The sequence below is a fragment of the Gobio gobio genome (assembly GCF_949357685.1).
Source record: "Gobio gobio genome assembly, chromosome: 20".
NCBI lineage: Eukaryota > Metazoa > Chordata > Actinopteri > Cypriniformes > Gobionidae > Gobio > Gobio gobio.
The window spans coordinates 28257937-28273815 of record NC_137113.1 but is presented as its reverse complement, the minus strand read 5'-3'; the positions used below and the strand labels follow the sequence as shown (position 1 = coordinate 28273815).

Here is a 15879-nt window from a genome sequence, read left to right as displayed (position 1 = left end):
CTGATTCAAGCTGATAGAAGAGCAACTTTGACTGAAATAACCACTCGTTACAACCGAGGTATGCAGCAAAGCATTTGTGAAGCCACAACACGCACAACCTTGAGGCGGATGGGCTACAACAGCAGAAGACCCCACCGGGTACCACTCATCTCCACTACAAATAGGAAAAAGAGGCTACAATTTGCACGAGCTCCCCAAAATTGGACAGTTGAAGACTGGAAAAATGTTGCCTGGTTCTGATGAGTCTGGATTTCTGTTGAGACATTCAGATGGTAGAGTCAGAATTTGGCGTAAACAGAATGAGAACATGGATCCATCATGTCTTGTTACCACTGTGCAGGCTGGTGGTGGTGGTGTAATGGTGTGGGGGATGTTTTCTTGGCACACTTTAGGCTCCTTAGTGCCAATTGGGCATCGTTTAAATGCGACAGCCTACCTGAGCATTGTTTCTGACCATGTCCATCCCTTTATGAGCACCATGTCCCCATCCTCTGATGGCTACTTCCAGCAGGATAATGCACCGTCACAAAGTTCCAATCATTTCAAATTGGTTTCTTGAACATGACATTGAGTTCACTGTACTAAAATGGCCCCCACAGTCACCAGATCTCAACCCAATAGAGCATCTTTGGGATGTGGTGGAACGGGAGCTTCGTGCCCTGGATGTGCATTCCACAAATCTCCATCAACTGCAAGATGCTCTCCTATCAATATGGGCCAACATTTCTAAAGAATGCTTTCAGCACCTTGTTGAGTCAATGCCACGTAGAATTAAGGCAGTTCTGAAGATGGAAGGGGGTAAAACACAGTATTAGTATGTGTTCCTAATAATCCTTTAGGTGAGTGTATATATATATATATATATATATATATATAGTACATTAACCAACAACAACAACAACACACACACACACACACACACACACACACACACACACACACACACACACACACACACACACACACACACACACACACACACACACACACACACACACACACACACACACACACACACACACACACACACATATGTATACACTCCATAAAATATGCTTTCAATGCTAATTTTTTCCCCCCTTGCTCCTGGAATAAAATTTGTTCTCATGTTTTATTTCAATCTCCGACTTGGTTCTATTTACCTCACAGTGTGATTGTATTTTATTGCATTATGTAATGAGCTTGCAGCCTTGGGCACACTGGGAAATAGTGGTCATTTCCTTCCTTTCTATTTATGTTTTCCATGGTCTGCTGTAGCTGATGGCTAAATCACTTACACTGTATGTTCCTTTGTGCTCTTCTACTAAGCAAAAACCATACCTGCATATAACGACAACCCCATGAGGAAAAATCAGAAACAAAATAAATTACGACCTATCAGTTCCCACTTATATATTAAATATTATATTATATATAATATCAGATCTCATGAGTTTTGTTTCAGTGTCAAATAGCCTTGGTTGAACCATACAGCACTTCTCACTTTTTCACAATTTTAATGGGTCATTGTTTTGAGCAGCAGTGTGTCCCAAACCATGGGCTGGAGCACCATTAGACTGCAGATAATGTACTGATCTCACCAGGGGTTACAGAGTAAAAAGATTAGACTAGAAAAGTGTGGAAAAAACATTTGTTATATTCTATATATATTTTTTGCTATCTCATGATGTAGTATTTATTGATATTTTTTCTTCTTCTCAAATATTTGTCTGCTTGGTCATGCTTTAAACCAATATGTAGACATTCCCTGTATCTGAATATGTGTATTTCCCTACTATACAGTATACCAAATGAGTAGGATGGTTAAATACTCAGCATTTATGATACAGTAGGCAAACAAAACCCGGACAACCTGTCTGTATCTACTGATATTCAGAAGTGTGCAACAAGTATCAAAAAGCTGAATATTTGTGAGCTAGGAGGCTCATTTTGACTGCTTTGGGTACTAAGAAAGTAATTCCTAGTAATGAAGTTGTCCTTGTTTAACTAAAAAATTGCATTAGCAATTAGCATTATTGAGTGAACCAATAGCATGACTTTGGGGGATTACTTTTTTTTCTGTAATTTGATTACTTCTGATGTAACTGCATTAAATACCGTAGGCCTATAGAACAATTCAATATAAAACAAAAGTGGATTTAACATCAAAATCCTTGTCTAATGTAAAAATGTATGTTTTTAATGTAACCCTCCCCCTTTAAATACTTTTGTTTAGTTACAGAATAATTTATGCAATCAGGCAAAGCCGAATTGACTGCTGAAAATTCACATATATGACATATATGAAATATGACACATCTTCTGAAAAGGGTACTGAATCAAAACATAGGCGAAGATGATGCAGAAACAAGCGATATCATATGCAATGTAAAATAATACGATCATCAACATTAAACTGCACATAAATCTAAACTGCCTAATGTTACTGAATGAAATGTGGAACTAGGATGAACACTGTAGCATTAGGGGTGTTGATGGACTCAAATCTACTCAAAGTTTCGATCATCGTTCTGAATTCAGATAAAGTCTATGACAAAAACGTGATTTTCGTAGCTTTTTGCTCAAAATTGCTCTATTTTTAAATGAAACTTACCCACATTCAAGTGTTGATAAATAAAGAATGCATGAAGCTAGTTTGATTGTTTTAAAGCAGAGGCTCTGTTCTTTCTTCTGACATATTGCATGTTCAGATATTCATACAATAAAATATTCTGGGGGCCATGAACATTTTGTGAAAATGATCAAAAACGCTGACGGTGGCTGGTAACTTGTTGGCGGGGAAAGAGTTAAAGAGCCTTAGGTGAAATGTAGGCAGCTCTCGCTGTGCTCGCTGTAGTTCTTCATTTGACCTTCAGATTCTTCTAAAGACTTTTAAGCAATGCTCTAGGCTCAAATTCTAGACAGGAGGTGGCAATAACTCCAAGCTAACGAAAATACAGGTTAAAATACAGGCTCTTTCATTACAGAACAAAACAAAAGTTTTGCTGTATAACTTTATTCATTAAAAATGAATGAGCAAAGTTGAAATAAATACATGGTAAATACATTTGTATTCAGTCATTGGAGAACATAAAACCATAGCATGAACACTGGAGTGATTCAGATTGACAGACGTTATAAATACAAATAAAGCCACTGCACGAGTTCAATGAAAATCACATGACATGATGAGCCACAAATATGCAAAAATACACCACCTACAATTCCAATTACGCAAGCCAAGCCAGGACAAGTAGGGTGACTGATGTACACTTCTCATATTGAGTCCTAAATGAATCATGAAACTGATGGCACAAAGCAATTAATTGTAAAATAAATTATGTTTTTTGTTGTTGTTTTGACAAATACTGCTGTCAACCACAATTTAAAGAATAACCAGAATTACCATAAAAACAAAAAATCATCCATGTTATGGCTAGTCAACAATCATGAAACATTCCCTGACACACACACACACACACACACACACACACACACACACACACACACACACACACACACACACACACACACACATAAAAATCACATTACAAATCTTCCTTTCATGCCCAAGAGAGGTTGGAAAGGGTTGTCGACAATTACTAAACTATACTCAACAAAACCGTGATGTTTGAGCTCAGACACAAATCTTCATTTAAAAAATTGTAAAGTTTATTAACAGCTACATTTTAAAAGCCCATCAGAACCGGAGGGAATGCTTGAGTTAAGGAACGTTTTCACATAGAAGCTTTTATTAACTGTGGGCTTCTGTAACCCTGGAGACAAAGTGCTGTGTCTTTAAGAATGCTGAGCAAGTTCAACAGCCTGTTTGCCAGGCTATTTTAGCTGAGACCAAGCCCCTTACTGACCTACTTTCAACAGGAGCATGGGACATTAAAACCGGGCACATGTTGAAGAGGAAATACTAAACATTTTAATTTCATATTGCAGCACAAGGGAGCTTCTCGAACAGATATAGTCTGTATTATCCACATATTCTAATACCACATGTTCGGTCCTTCACTCAAGCTGTCAGCAATGAGGAGTCCAAATTACATAACGACTAAAGACGAACAGCTTAACTGGGTTCATCATAGAACCCTGGTTCACAACAAATAATACTACACTGCACACAGCTGCTGAAACTTTACATCTAGAGCTTACATTATCACTGCTGTGCGTTATAATCATGTGTACCTGATGTGTTCTTTCATGAGTGTGAATGCAAACTGAATTGACCACACTCACAGGTAGCCGATTTGAAATTTGAATTGGCATGACAGGAAGTGGAATTTACTGATATTTGACACAGGCAATGCATTCTGGGAAATGAAGTGTATAAACATAAATCTTTTGTAACATCTTTACTGTCACTTTTGATCAATTTAATGCATCCTTTCTGAATGAAAGTTTTAAGTTTCTTTACAAAATTTGGTAAAGAACAGTAGCGTACATGAACTTTTAATTCTACTTCCTTGCATACAAATTTAAATTACAATTCTGCATCCTTTTTTTTTAAATAATTTAAAAAGCATTCTCAGTTCAATTGATGCACAACCATGTTGGCGAATAAAAAAACATCACTGCCCATGATCTTTCAGTGAATACAGTCATGAGTTGGATTATCAGATCTACAACTATAATCTACTCCAATCCGAAGCCCTCCGCATTTGAAATGGCAATAGTTAACTTTTGCCGTAATTCTTTCTTGCTCTTGTATGGAGGTAGACAGATCTGGTTGAAGCATGTATGCGACACTGGGAGCCTGCAAAGAAGATGAATAAATGAACTGTAGAGAATGAACATGCATGCAGTCATTTCACTGCAATCAGCCATTGTGATGATTACCAGTCAGTGGAGACATCAATCTTGGAGATCTTGAAGTTGAGGTCGGCCATTCCCCCCACAGGAACGCGGTCACTTCCTGTGGTAAAATGGAGCAGTTTCTTCTGCAGCTCCGAAGAAAAGGCCAGAACCACGTCCCAGAAGGCCCTGCAACACCAGAGCGAACAGTCACTTTTCCACTGATAGACATATATGTGAAAGCATGACTATAGCAAATTGTAAACAAGACATGTACCGGATGGTGGGGTCAGTCTTGCTGTAGCCTTCATACTGCACCACTCGCTGCAGAGAGCCCATGTCCAGATTAGGACTTCCACAAACCAGGATCTCAACCTCTTCTGGCCTCAAGAGCTACATAAATTACAGATTTAATTCCTTAAAGACCTTATAGTACTGCCATAGTTGTAATTAGATGCATATTTGTGGAGAAAAATTGGTAATTTAAATAACACATACAAATTATTCATTTAATTATGCCTGCATGTAAACTTTGCAACAAAAAAGTTTGTGTAACACTTTATATATAGTAAAGTTGGACATTAGCTATAGGTAACATTAATTACAGTCAATAGCTAACATGAACTGACAATGTATAAATGTACACTGCCCTTCAAAAATTTGGGGTCTGTAGGATTATTTTTATGTTTTTGAAAGAGGCTGCATTTATTTCCACAGCAATATTGCAAAAAATATTACAAATTAAAATAATGGTTTACTATTTTAATATATTTTAGGTTTTAGGTTAATATATTACAGGTTCTACAATAATTTTATGAATCGACGAGAATAGTTTTTGTGCGAAAAAAAACCCTAAATAACAACTTATATAGTGAAGACTGATTTCAAAACACTACATCATGAAGCTTTGAAGCGTTATGAATCAGTGAGTCGATTCAGCAGTTTGAATCGCCAAAGTCACATGATTTCAGCAGTTTGGCGGTTTGACACGCGATCCGAATCATGATTCGACTCGATGATTCATAACGCTTCGAAGCTTCATGATGCAGTGTTTTGAAATCGGTCATCACTATAGTAGTCATTATTTAGGGTTTTTTTGCGCACAAAAACTATTCTCGTCGATTCATAAAATTATTGTAGAACCTGCACTGTAGTGAGATGGACTTTGTAACAACGTCTTTAGTACCTTTTATGGGTCTTGAGCGTGAACCGTGCATTGTGCCAATGGAGGCCTTTCTGAGCCATCGGATTTCAACTAAAATATCTTCATTTGTGTTCCGAAGATGAACAGAGGTCTTACGGGTGTCGAACGACATGAGGGTAAGTAATTAATGACAGAATTTTAATTTTTGGGTGAACTAACCCTTTAAGTATTTTTTTATAGTGTGTATTATGAACAAAGATGAGTTCCCTTTCAGTCGGTCACGTTCGACGGACGTCGGAACTGACTGACGAATTGGGATCTATTTTCAGAGACCAATCTACTTTGAGTGTATAGAAACGAGCCAATAAACATTGGCATGCGGTTCACGCACCGCCCCGCAGCGCGGGTATAAAACACGGAAGTGAACAATGCATACCACTTTCAACTTCCGAGCCGATGGTTTTGTTGCTTACCTGCACAAGACTGTTTCTGCCGAGAGTGTTCAAGAGAACGAGTCTGGAGAGTGCTCCTCCTGGTGTTGGCGTGACAGCGCGAGTCAGCGAGTGGCTGCAAGAGAGTTCCTGTATTGGTTCGCTGGGCGTTTCCTTTGAGTGCTCACCCGCGGGCTTGCACTATCGGACTGCGGGGAGCTGCGGCCATCTCCCTGAGTGCTTCAGCACTGTAAAAGAGCATTTTTCCATTCATAAAAGAGCAAAATACACGGTTTGACCCTGCGTCTTTTTCAAGATGTCATTCAAACCGTGTGTTTCTGCATGCCGTCGTTTTCTGTCCCCAGTTGACGGTCATGATCGTTGTCTCACGTGTTTGGGCGTTCAGCACGCTGAGGCAGCGTTCGTGAATGACTCATGTTACCACTGCGGGAACATGACCATCGCAGTGCTTAGATCTAGGCTCAAATACCTCAGACGGGGTGGAGTCCCATTGCGCATCCCCCGATCTAGTGGTCCTTCCGCTGCAAAGCAGAGGCCTGCTACTTTGGCTGATGCCTTTGGTGGAGATCTGAGGGTGACGGTCAGGGCTTCCCCGACGGGCCAAAAACCCCTTGGGCCCCCGCACCCTCTGCTGCCCGGTTTTCTTTGGGGCTCCTAACCCTAACCCTAACCCTCCGGGCGACGAAAGTCGCTGCCCGCTCCCTGGTTAGGGCGATGTCTACTATGTAGGGCCCTATGATTTCCGCGATCACCGAATCGCGGACGGAATCGCGGAATTGGCATATTAACGCGGAATCTATTGTTAACGCGGAATTTCCCGGAATTTGACATATTTGGAATGAAATGCGGTTTTGTGTGGGAGAAGAACGTATGTCTGGGGAAATGCAGACCGGGGGAAGCAAATTTGGGCAACACAACTCCTCCCGTCATTTCAGCTCCTCCTTCAAAACACTGAAAGTATGGCGAAGCGGCTCCACGGCTCTGCTTTCGTCGGCGAAAAAGTTAAGAAACTCAACGATAAGCCCTCAGTACCGAGCCGAGCAGTTCCCTCAGGGAGTGCTTGCTGTATTGTGCCTTGTTTTTAATGCACTTTAATGTACTGTATGGGAAATAATGCCTTAAATGAACTTGAGAGGAAATGAGATGCGCGGGTCAGCGCGTCTTATGTTGCCTTCACGTGCTCTCTGAATTATCGTAATATACAAGTTTCCTAGGTAAACATTGCACATGAACGCCCTCACATTTTGAAACTTGAATGCAATGCGCTCGTAATCACGACTTCAGAAGTCGGAATCATCAAATTTCCGATAGCACGTGAAGGCAGCATTATCCACATCATGTTTGGCTGAGGTAGCTCTTAAAGTGACAGTAGCACTGATAATGTCTGTCATTAATGTTCAAAGAACAACGGGAACAGAAGATTGTAGCTTTAATGATGATTAATCTATATTTCACTTATTATTTATGCAGTTAAGAAAGGTGTTGATAACTTTATTCAATTTCTGTGTAGACTATGTCTGAGAGGGAAGGCCACAGGCAAATATAACATTTATTATAATAGATTTATGTAAAGATTGTTTTAAGTTCAATTAAATTAAAAGTTAAAAGTTTTTTTAAAGCCTAATAAATGTTGAAATTGGTAGCTTTCGGTTATACTGTAATGTAACGTCATCAATGTTTCATATAGACCAGTGGTTCCCAACCACGTTCCTGGAGGACCCCCAACAGTGCACATTTTGGATGTGTCCTTTGTCTGACACACCCACATCAGGTCTTGGAGTAGCTACTAATGAGCTGATGACCTGAATCAGGTGTGTTTGATTGAGGAGACATGCAAAATGTGCACTGTTGGGGGTCCTCCAGGAACGTGGTTGGGAACCACTGATATAGACATTAATATCAGTGATACTGGCCTTCATTCATAAAAAGATGCCATTACAACACACATTTAAAATATGCTGTCTTTAAATTGTTTCTAAATTAATTTGGAGAGTAACTGAAATTATTACAATATCAAAATATAAAAAACTCCAATGTTTTTAATTGCAATTAATCATGATTAATTACAGAAAAAAATGTGATTAATTCTTTTTTTATTATTATTATCAATTCACAGCACTAATATCTAGTTGTGACTTGAAGTGCTTAGAGTGCAGTGTTATGTTGCAGTATTTGTCCTGAAAAGTAAATGTGATGTTTGTTACCTCAATAAATTTAAGGTCATTCCTATTTTATGTTTTATGTTCTATTATATTAACATTAAAAACACTCTTTTTACGACTAAAATAACAGTTAAGGGTAAAAAAAACGGAATTCCCAAAAATTAAAACGGAAAAAACGGAATTTGGGAAAAAATAAAATGGAATTTGGGAAAAAATAAAACGGATTTCATAGGGCCCTAACTATGGTGATCCAGGAACGCCACCTGTGGCTGAACCTGGCTGATATGCGCAAAACCGACAAAGTGCGGTTCTTGGACGCCCCTGTCAGTAAGGCCGACCTCTTCGGTGACGCCATCGAGAGTTCTTGGTGGAGGGGGTGTCCTCCTGCGTCCGCCTCTGCCCCTGCAAAACCCAAGCAGCAGCCTCCACCCAGGAAGCAGAGTGCCGGACGCAAGGGGGCCGCCCAACCCGCTCAGGGCCCCACTAAGTCTGCCGGCAAACGTAAGGGTAAGCGGCCCTGAGACGGGCAGCCCAGGGACGGATGGATCTGCTCGGAGGGAGATGGTGTCCGCACTACTCCCCCCCCACCCCCGGAGGAGGACCGGGGGGGCCAACAACAAAATAGTATCTCTGCCACTAGCTCCTCGGAGCTCAGTGGTACCCACATTGTCAATAAAAGAGCAGTTTCCTATGTCCCTGGGCCCCAAGAGGGCCAAGATCATTGTGCGCGACGCCCCCGGGCCTTGCCACTCCAGTCTTCCCCTCTTCTCGCCAGGGGGCAGTGTGAGGCTAGAGGACGCCCCCGGGCCTTCTCTCCCACACACTGCCCCACCTTGGAATGTTCAGACCCTTCTCCGGGTCGCCTCCGGGCCGTCCGAGTCAGGTCTGAACATTCCACCTCGCTGCCTCACCCCGGGTACGTCTGTGGTGCCGTTGGTCCCCCTTGCTCAGTTTCTGGGAGCCTGGCTAGAGCTCCCGGGGCTGTCTCGCTGGCTCATCCGTACCATCAGACTCGGTTACGCGATTCAATTCGCGCACCAGCCCCCCAAATACAGGGGCATCCTGTTCACCTCAGTGCGGAGCAGCGTTGCCCATGTATTACAGGCGGAGATCGATGTCCTACTGGCGAAGGGCGTGGTCGAGCCGGTTCCTCCAGCCGATATATCGGGGTTCTACAGCCCCTACTTTATTGTACCCAAGAAAGGGGGTGGGTTACGGCCAATCTTGGATCTGCGCATTTTGAATCGGGCCCTGCACAGACTTCCGTTCAAAATGTTAACGCAGAAACGCATCTTCGAATGCATCCGTCCCCAAGATTGGTTTGCAGCGATCAACCTGAAGGACGCGTACTTTCATGTCTCTATCCTTCCTCGACACAGACGGTTCTTATGCTTTGCGTTCGAGGGGAAGGCATATCAGTACAAAGTCTTGCCCTTCGGGCTGTCCCTGTTGCCCTGCGTCTTCACAAAAGTCGCGGAGGCAGCCATTGTTCCACTCCGAGAACGCGGCGTTCGTATTCTCAACTATCTCGACGACTGGCTTACTGGCCCCCTCTACGAGGCGCCTCTATGCTCTGAAGTGGAACCTGTTCGTTGAATGGTGTTCTTCCCACCGCGAAGACCCTGGGTAGTGTTCGATTAATGTTGTGCTTTCTTTCCTACAAGATGGGTTGGAGCGAAGGCTGTCTCCCTCCACCCTGAAAGTGTACGTCGCAGCAATAGCGGCGTATCACGATGTAGTTGAAGGTAAATCCTTAGGGAAGCACGACTTAATCGTCAGGTTCCTCAGAGGTGCGAGGAGACTAAATCCTCCTCGTTCTACCTCGCTACCCTCTTGGGACTTAGCCCTGGTGCTCAGAGCACTTCAGGGCCCTCCTTTTGAGCCTTTGCAGTCCGTTGAGTTAAAAATCCTGTCTATGAAGACGGTACTACTGACTGCATTGGCCTCAATCAAGAGGGTGGGGGACCTGCATGCGCTTTCGGTTAACGAATTGTGCCTAGAATACAGGCCCGGTAACTCTCACATCATCCTGAGGATATGTGCCCAAGGTTCCTACCACTCCCTTTCGGGACCAGGTAGTGAACCTGCAAGCGCTGCCCTCGGAGGAGGCAGACCCAGCCCTGGCTTTGTTATGTCCCGTCCGCGCTCTTCGCGCTTACATAGACCGGACTCAAAGCTTCAGGACCTCAGAGCAGCTCTTCGTCTGTTACGGAGGCCAGCAGAAGGGAAAGGCTGTCTCCAAGCAGAGGTTAGCCCACTGGATAGTGGATGCTATCGTCTTAGCGTACCAATCGCAAGACATGCCTTGCCCGTTCGGGTTGCGAGCGCATTCCACAAGAAGTGTCCTCCTACTGGGGCGCTGGCTCGTGGCGCCTCGCTGACAGACATCTGTAGAGCTGCGGGCTGGGCGACACCTAACACGTTCGCTAGATTCTATAGCCTCCGTGTGGAGCCGGTTTCTTCCCGTGTACTCGCCTCCAACGGCCGGTAGATGCGAAGTGCCCGTTCCTGTGTCGGCTTGCTACGCCACTCCCGCCTATGGCTGGGTACGTGCGTTTATTTTTCTCCAGTTGTGTTCCCCAGAAATGGTGAACCCTGTCGGGCTCCTCCGTCACCCCTTCAGTGTCTGACGTGGCGGCAGTCTGACGCCGGGCCTGCACCCGTATGCTTGTGGAACGTGTGTGTTAGGCTGGGTCCATATGTAGCGGTTCCCTCATGGCGACCCCATATGTGTATTCTCCACGGTACCTGCTACCCTACTCGGCTAGCCCCATTTCTTTCCCTTGACAGAGCCCGCTCTGTCGTCTCTGGGCGTGTTCTTTCCCCCCTGGAACCAGGTTGAAACCACCCCAGAGACTCCCATATGTTGTTACTACCCAGATAGGTTAGTCCGTATGAGTATTTCTCCCTCCTCCGGAGGAGGACGTGGCTCCGCAGCGTGCCATCTCCCTGAGACAGGCATGCTTTCCCAGCGTTATCCAATAGTCACACTGAGTGGGTCTTGCAGAAACAGCAGTGTCGGGCCTCCCTGCTTTAAGCCCTGACTGCTGCTCCAACTAGGAGCACCCAGTGAGCTTAAGCAGGGTGCTGGAAGGGCCAGCATGCCTGGCGTTTTTGTAGGGATCCCAATTCGTCGGTCAGTTCCGACGTATGTCGAACGTGACCGACTGAAAGGGAAAGTCTCGGTTACGTATGTAACCCTCATTCCCTGAAGGAGGGAATGGAGACGGACGTCCCGTTGCCAGGTGCTGCACTTCCGCTGAAGGGCCGAGTCACATCTCGGCTCCTCAGTTGTAAAAGCGGTATGCGTTGTTCACTTCCGTGTTTTATACCCGCGCTGGGGGGCGGTGCGTGAACCGCATGCCAATGTTTATTGGTTAGTTTCTATACACTCGAAGTAGATTGGTCTCTGAAAATAGATCCCAATTAGTCGGTCAGTTCCGACGTACGTCTCCGTTCCCTCCTTCAGGGAACGTGGGTTACATACATAACCGAGACGTTTAAATTAGTAATGGACAATAGTACATTTATTAATTAATGTCAATCCAAGTTAATAAATGCTTTAAAAATGATTGTTCTTTGTTAGTAAGTGATACCTAATATATTAACTAATGTTAACAAATTTAACCTCACTGTGAAGGGTTAAGACATTATCCTACCAACTGACTAATTTATGTATATCATAATTCTAGCATTTGCATTCTTTATACTTTTAATTTGACACAACATCTTAAAAAGTTGTGCTAGATGCTTAAAAACAGCAAGACATGACAAACCAAATGAAAAAAAAGTTCATCAATCAACAAGAAAAAAAAAAGGCTTTAATGTAAGATTTCAGTTCAAATAAAAACCATTTTATTTAGAAGAAGCAGTCTAATCTGCATATTATACATAATGTTCTACATTTGTATTTTGCATCACACATTCCATACACACCAAAAAAGAGAGAAAAACTAAAGGAAAAGGAAAATTACTCTGTGTTGGTATTAACATGATCCCCTTTCTACTGCCACACCCTGCACGTACACAAACCGTGCTGTGCAGTGTGTTGAGAAACAGACAGGCAGTGTGAAAGACAGAGAGACCGAAAGATAAAGATAGGTCTTTAAGCCACAAAGAGGTAGCCATGGTCCAAACCGACCTGCCACGTCTTTCCCCTCCCTTCACCCTTCCTCACACCACACCAGAACCAGCGAGTCAGATATTACTGTTACAGAGCCTCTTACATAAGCAGTCAGGGACACAGTCAACTGTTGCGTAATCACTAAAGACGGGGAGGGTCTAAAGTTGATCATGGCTAGTGGAATCAGGCCAGAAATGTTACACCATTTCACCACCGTCACACTGTTAACCACCACATATGTACAGCTAATCCTACAACATACAGAGAGAAAAAAAACTGAGCAAAGCAACCGGTGATTGTGCAGTTCAGTGAACCCAGAGAGAAACCATTGACTCACAGGCTGAATATTCCTTAAAATGGTCTGATGAAATAAATAACTATCCCTCTGCTTTACTTTTTTTTCCTGTGTGCATCTCTTGATTAAGAGAGCAGTCTGGAGTAGCACCATATTGGGAAGTCTAAATTGAGGCTGAATCATCGCCAAGATAAACATACGTGCAATTTACTATTTGCCCTGGTGCAGAGAGAAATATATATACAACAAATGCACATTATTCTGAACACTGAACACATCATCCGTAGTTTTAGGTTGATTGAAAGTCAGTGTTGTTTTTACAAAAGAAAATGTGCATTGGTAAATGTGGTTTCTTACAGAGACTATTCCAGGGCACAGTTTGAAACACACTCCTTCAACATGTATTAAGACACAAGAATTTTAATTAAGAACTATTAACTCGGATAACTGCAGGGAATGTCAACTAATGCCAACATGCATAACAAGCAACAACAAAACAACTTCAGTTTCTGCTGATACAAAACATTGTTATCCATAAATCACAATAAAGACATATTCCCACCGTACAACAGCTTGTCATGGAAAAAAAAAGAGTCTAAAGAGTTCAGAAAGTCAATAATGTATATCAGTTTTGGTCACTTTAAATTACACTGGATATTTAAAACAAATTTAAATCTAATGATTAATGATATTATAATTATTTGTTATATTTGATTATACTTTCTTTTCTTACAGTCTACTTTAGAGTAACTTATTAGTAATTACATTATTATCATTATTTTAACATAATTTGTAGTCAATAATATGAATAAAACCTGTATAAAAACAATGTAAAAAAATTATCATAAAGTAGCCAATTCATTGAGACAACACTGACTGTAAAGGGGTCCTATTATGCTTTTTCACTTTTTAACTGTAGTTAGTGTGTAATGTTGCTGTTTGAGCATAAAAAAGATCTGCATTTATTTTAAACACTATTCCTGAATATTATGACCCCAATGTTTATCTGTGTGCTGCACATTTTATGGAGAACAGAATCCAGAACCTAAGAGAGAACAATGTAGGCTATGCACAAAAGCTACTCCTGAAATGGACCAGTTCCCACTTTGTCAATCTGTTGTTTGTGGATCACAACTTATCATGTATGTAAGTATGTCTTATTTAGTTTGGCTCCGGGGGTGTTAATAAAGGCCTTCTGAAGCGAAACGATGGGCTTTGAAAGAAAAGTTTTTTTTCTCTAATATCTAGCTTCCGCCAGACCGCCTTCCGTATTCAACTTACGCAGAAAGTATAACGCCTCTCGCAGTTCAAAACGTTTACGCTACGTACAACGTCATACGTTGTGCCAGTTACACTTTTTCCGTAAGTTGAATACGGAAGGTGGTCTAGCGTAAGCTAGATGTTTAACTTTATAAAGTTTTAAATATGGATATTTTTCTTACAAAACCCCATCGATTCGCTTCAGAAGGTCTTTATTAACCCCCTTGAGCCGTGTGGAGTAACTTTATGATGGATGGATGCACTTTTTTGAGCTTCATCATAAAGCTTGGAAGCGTCAGGATATTTATTAATATAACTCTGATTGTGTTACAGAATTAAGAAAATCATACACACCTAGGATGGCTTGAGGGCGAGTAAATCATGGGGTAATTTTCATTTTAAAGTGAACTACTCCTTTAAAGGGGTGGTAAACCACGATTTCACTATTCTAACTTTAGCTAACGTGTAATGTTGCTGCTTGAGCATAAACAACATCTGCAAAGTTACAACGTTCAAAGTTTAAAGCAAAGGGAGATATTTGCTTTTAAAGAAATCAGTTTCTAAGGACTACAGCAAACGGCCAGTAGGCGACTACACACATTCACCCAGGTTTTGCTGACATCACCAGGCCCAATATTTACATAAACCCCTCCTCCGGGGAATATGAAATAAGGGGGGGTGAGGCCATTTTGTATCGCGGCGCTGTTGTGGTATAGTAGGCTGGAGTGTTGTTGCCGCGATGCCAAGGAAACGCTGTTATTTTCATCCGGATTGCAGGTCTGGGGTACTTGCTCTGTTCAGCCTTCATAGGGACGGGGGTGCGTTGCAGAGCGTTTAAAATAAAACATGTTATATGCACGTGTGTTTGAGTCAGCGGGGAATCAGGCACGCGCAGGGCTCCCTGCAGCACATCCACGGAGGAGAACATCCACCGTCTTCGCGATTTCAATGCCAGATTTGCACAACGTCAGCTGCGTGAAAAAAACACTGCCGGTGCGTGGATGCATGACGCGCGCGCTGCACATTTCACGGAGGACAACACAAACTTCCACAAACTTCGCGAGTTCAATACAGGATATGCACAACGGCTTGTCCTGAAAGCTGGATTTACAAACAGAAGCTGTTCACGGGCCACAACCTGTAAGTCTGATTTATTTTTCATCGATGTGTTTTCCTGTAATAGGTTGTAGCAAGGAAGTAAACAGATGACAACACTGTTCTGCAAACCAGTCTGTTAAATGCTCATTCATACTTAACGTTATCCGACGAACACCTATCGTTACAAACACTAACGTTAAAATCTCAACAGCGAACCTGGCATTAGTGTAAATGATTCTTTGATTAGAGCTTTTATGTATTGTTTATCTACAGGCATGCTAAACATGGTTCTGTGTGTGATTTGGCTAACTTACTAGTTTAAGCCAGTGCTTAGTGTTTGTTTTGGGTTAGTTCTTGTGACAGATATTTGGCTATAATCGTTCTAAAAATACAAAAGTTAAAGTGCCATTCAGTAGCGATCATTATACATCCGCAGTCTTTACTCTTGAGGACTGAACAGGTTCTGCTCGATCATCTTCACTCAAATGTTCTGGGTCTGATTCGGGCTCAGATTGGTATGGTTTTATTGACGCCGTTATTTCTAACACTGACCAAAGCACAGC

General features: G+C 42.4%; 1 protein-coding gene across 2 annotated transcripts in view; it reads right to left on the bottom strand.

Annotated features, from left to right (window-relative positions):
• Nucleotides 1-2958: 2958 nt before the first annotated feature.
• The window catches only part of hectd2 (HECT domain containing 2), a 39098-nt gene continuing 26177 nt past the window's right edge, over nucleotides 2959-15879 (bottom strand). The window contains exons 19-22 of one of the 2 annotated variants that reach the window (XR_013818672.1): nucleotides 6400-6605; nucleotides 5060-5175; nucleotides 4828-4971; nucleotides 2972-4744 (exon numbers count right to left, since the gene is read on the bottom strand). Coding sequence is in view for 1 of the 2 variants with exons in the window: in XM_079846077.1 (XP_079702203.1) it covers nucleotides 4624-4744; nucleotides 4828-4971; nucleotides 5060-5175 (381 nt within the window). In the remaining variant the exon portion in view is untranslated. Of the gene's footprint in view, nucleotides 4745-4827; nucleotides 4972-5059; nucleotides 5176-6399; nucleotides 6606-15879 lie in introns of both variants that reach the window. The other variant, XM_079846077.1, reaches the window with a different exon arrangement.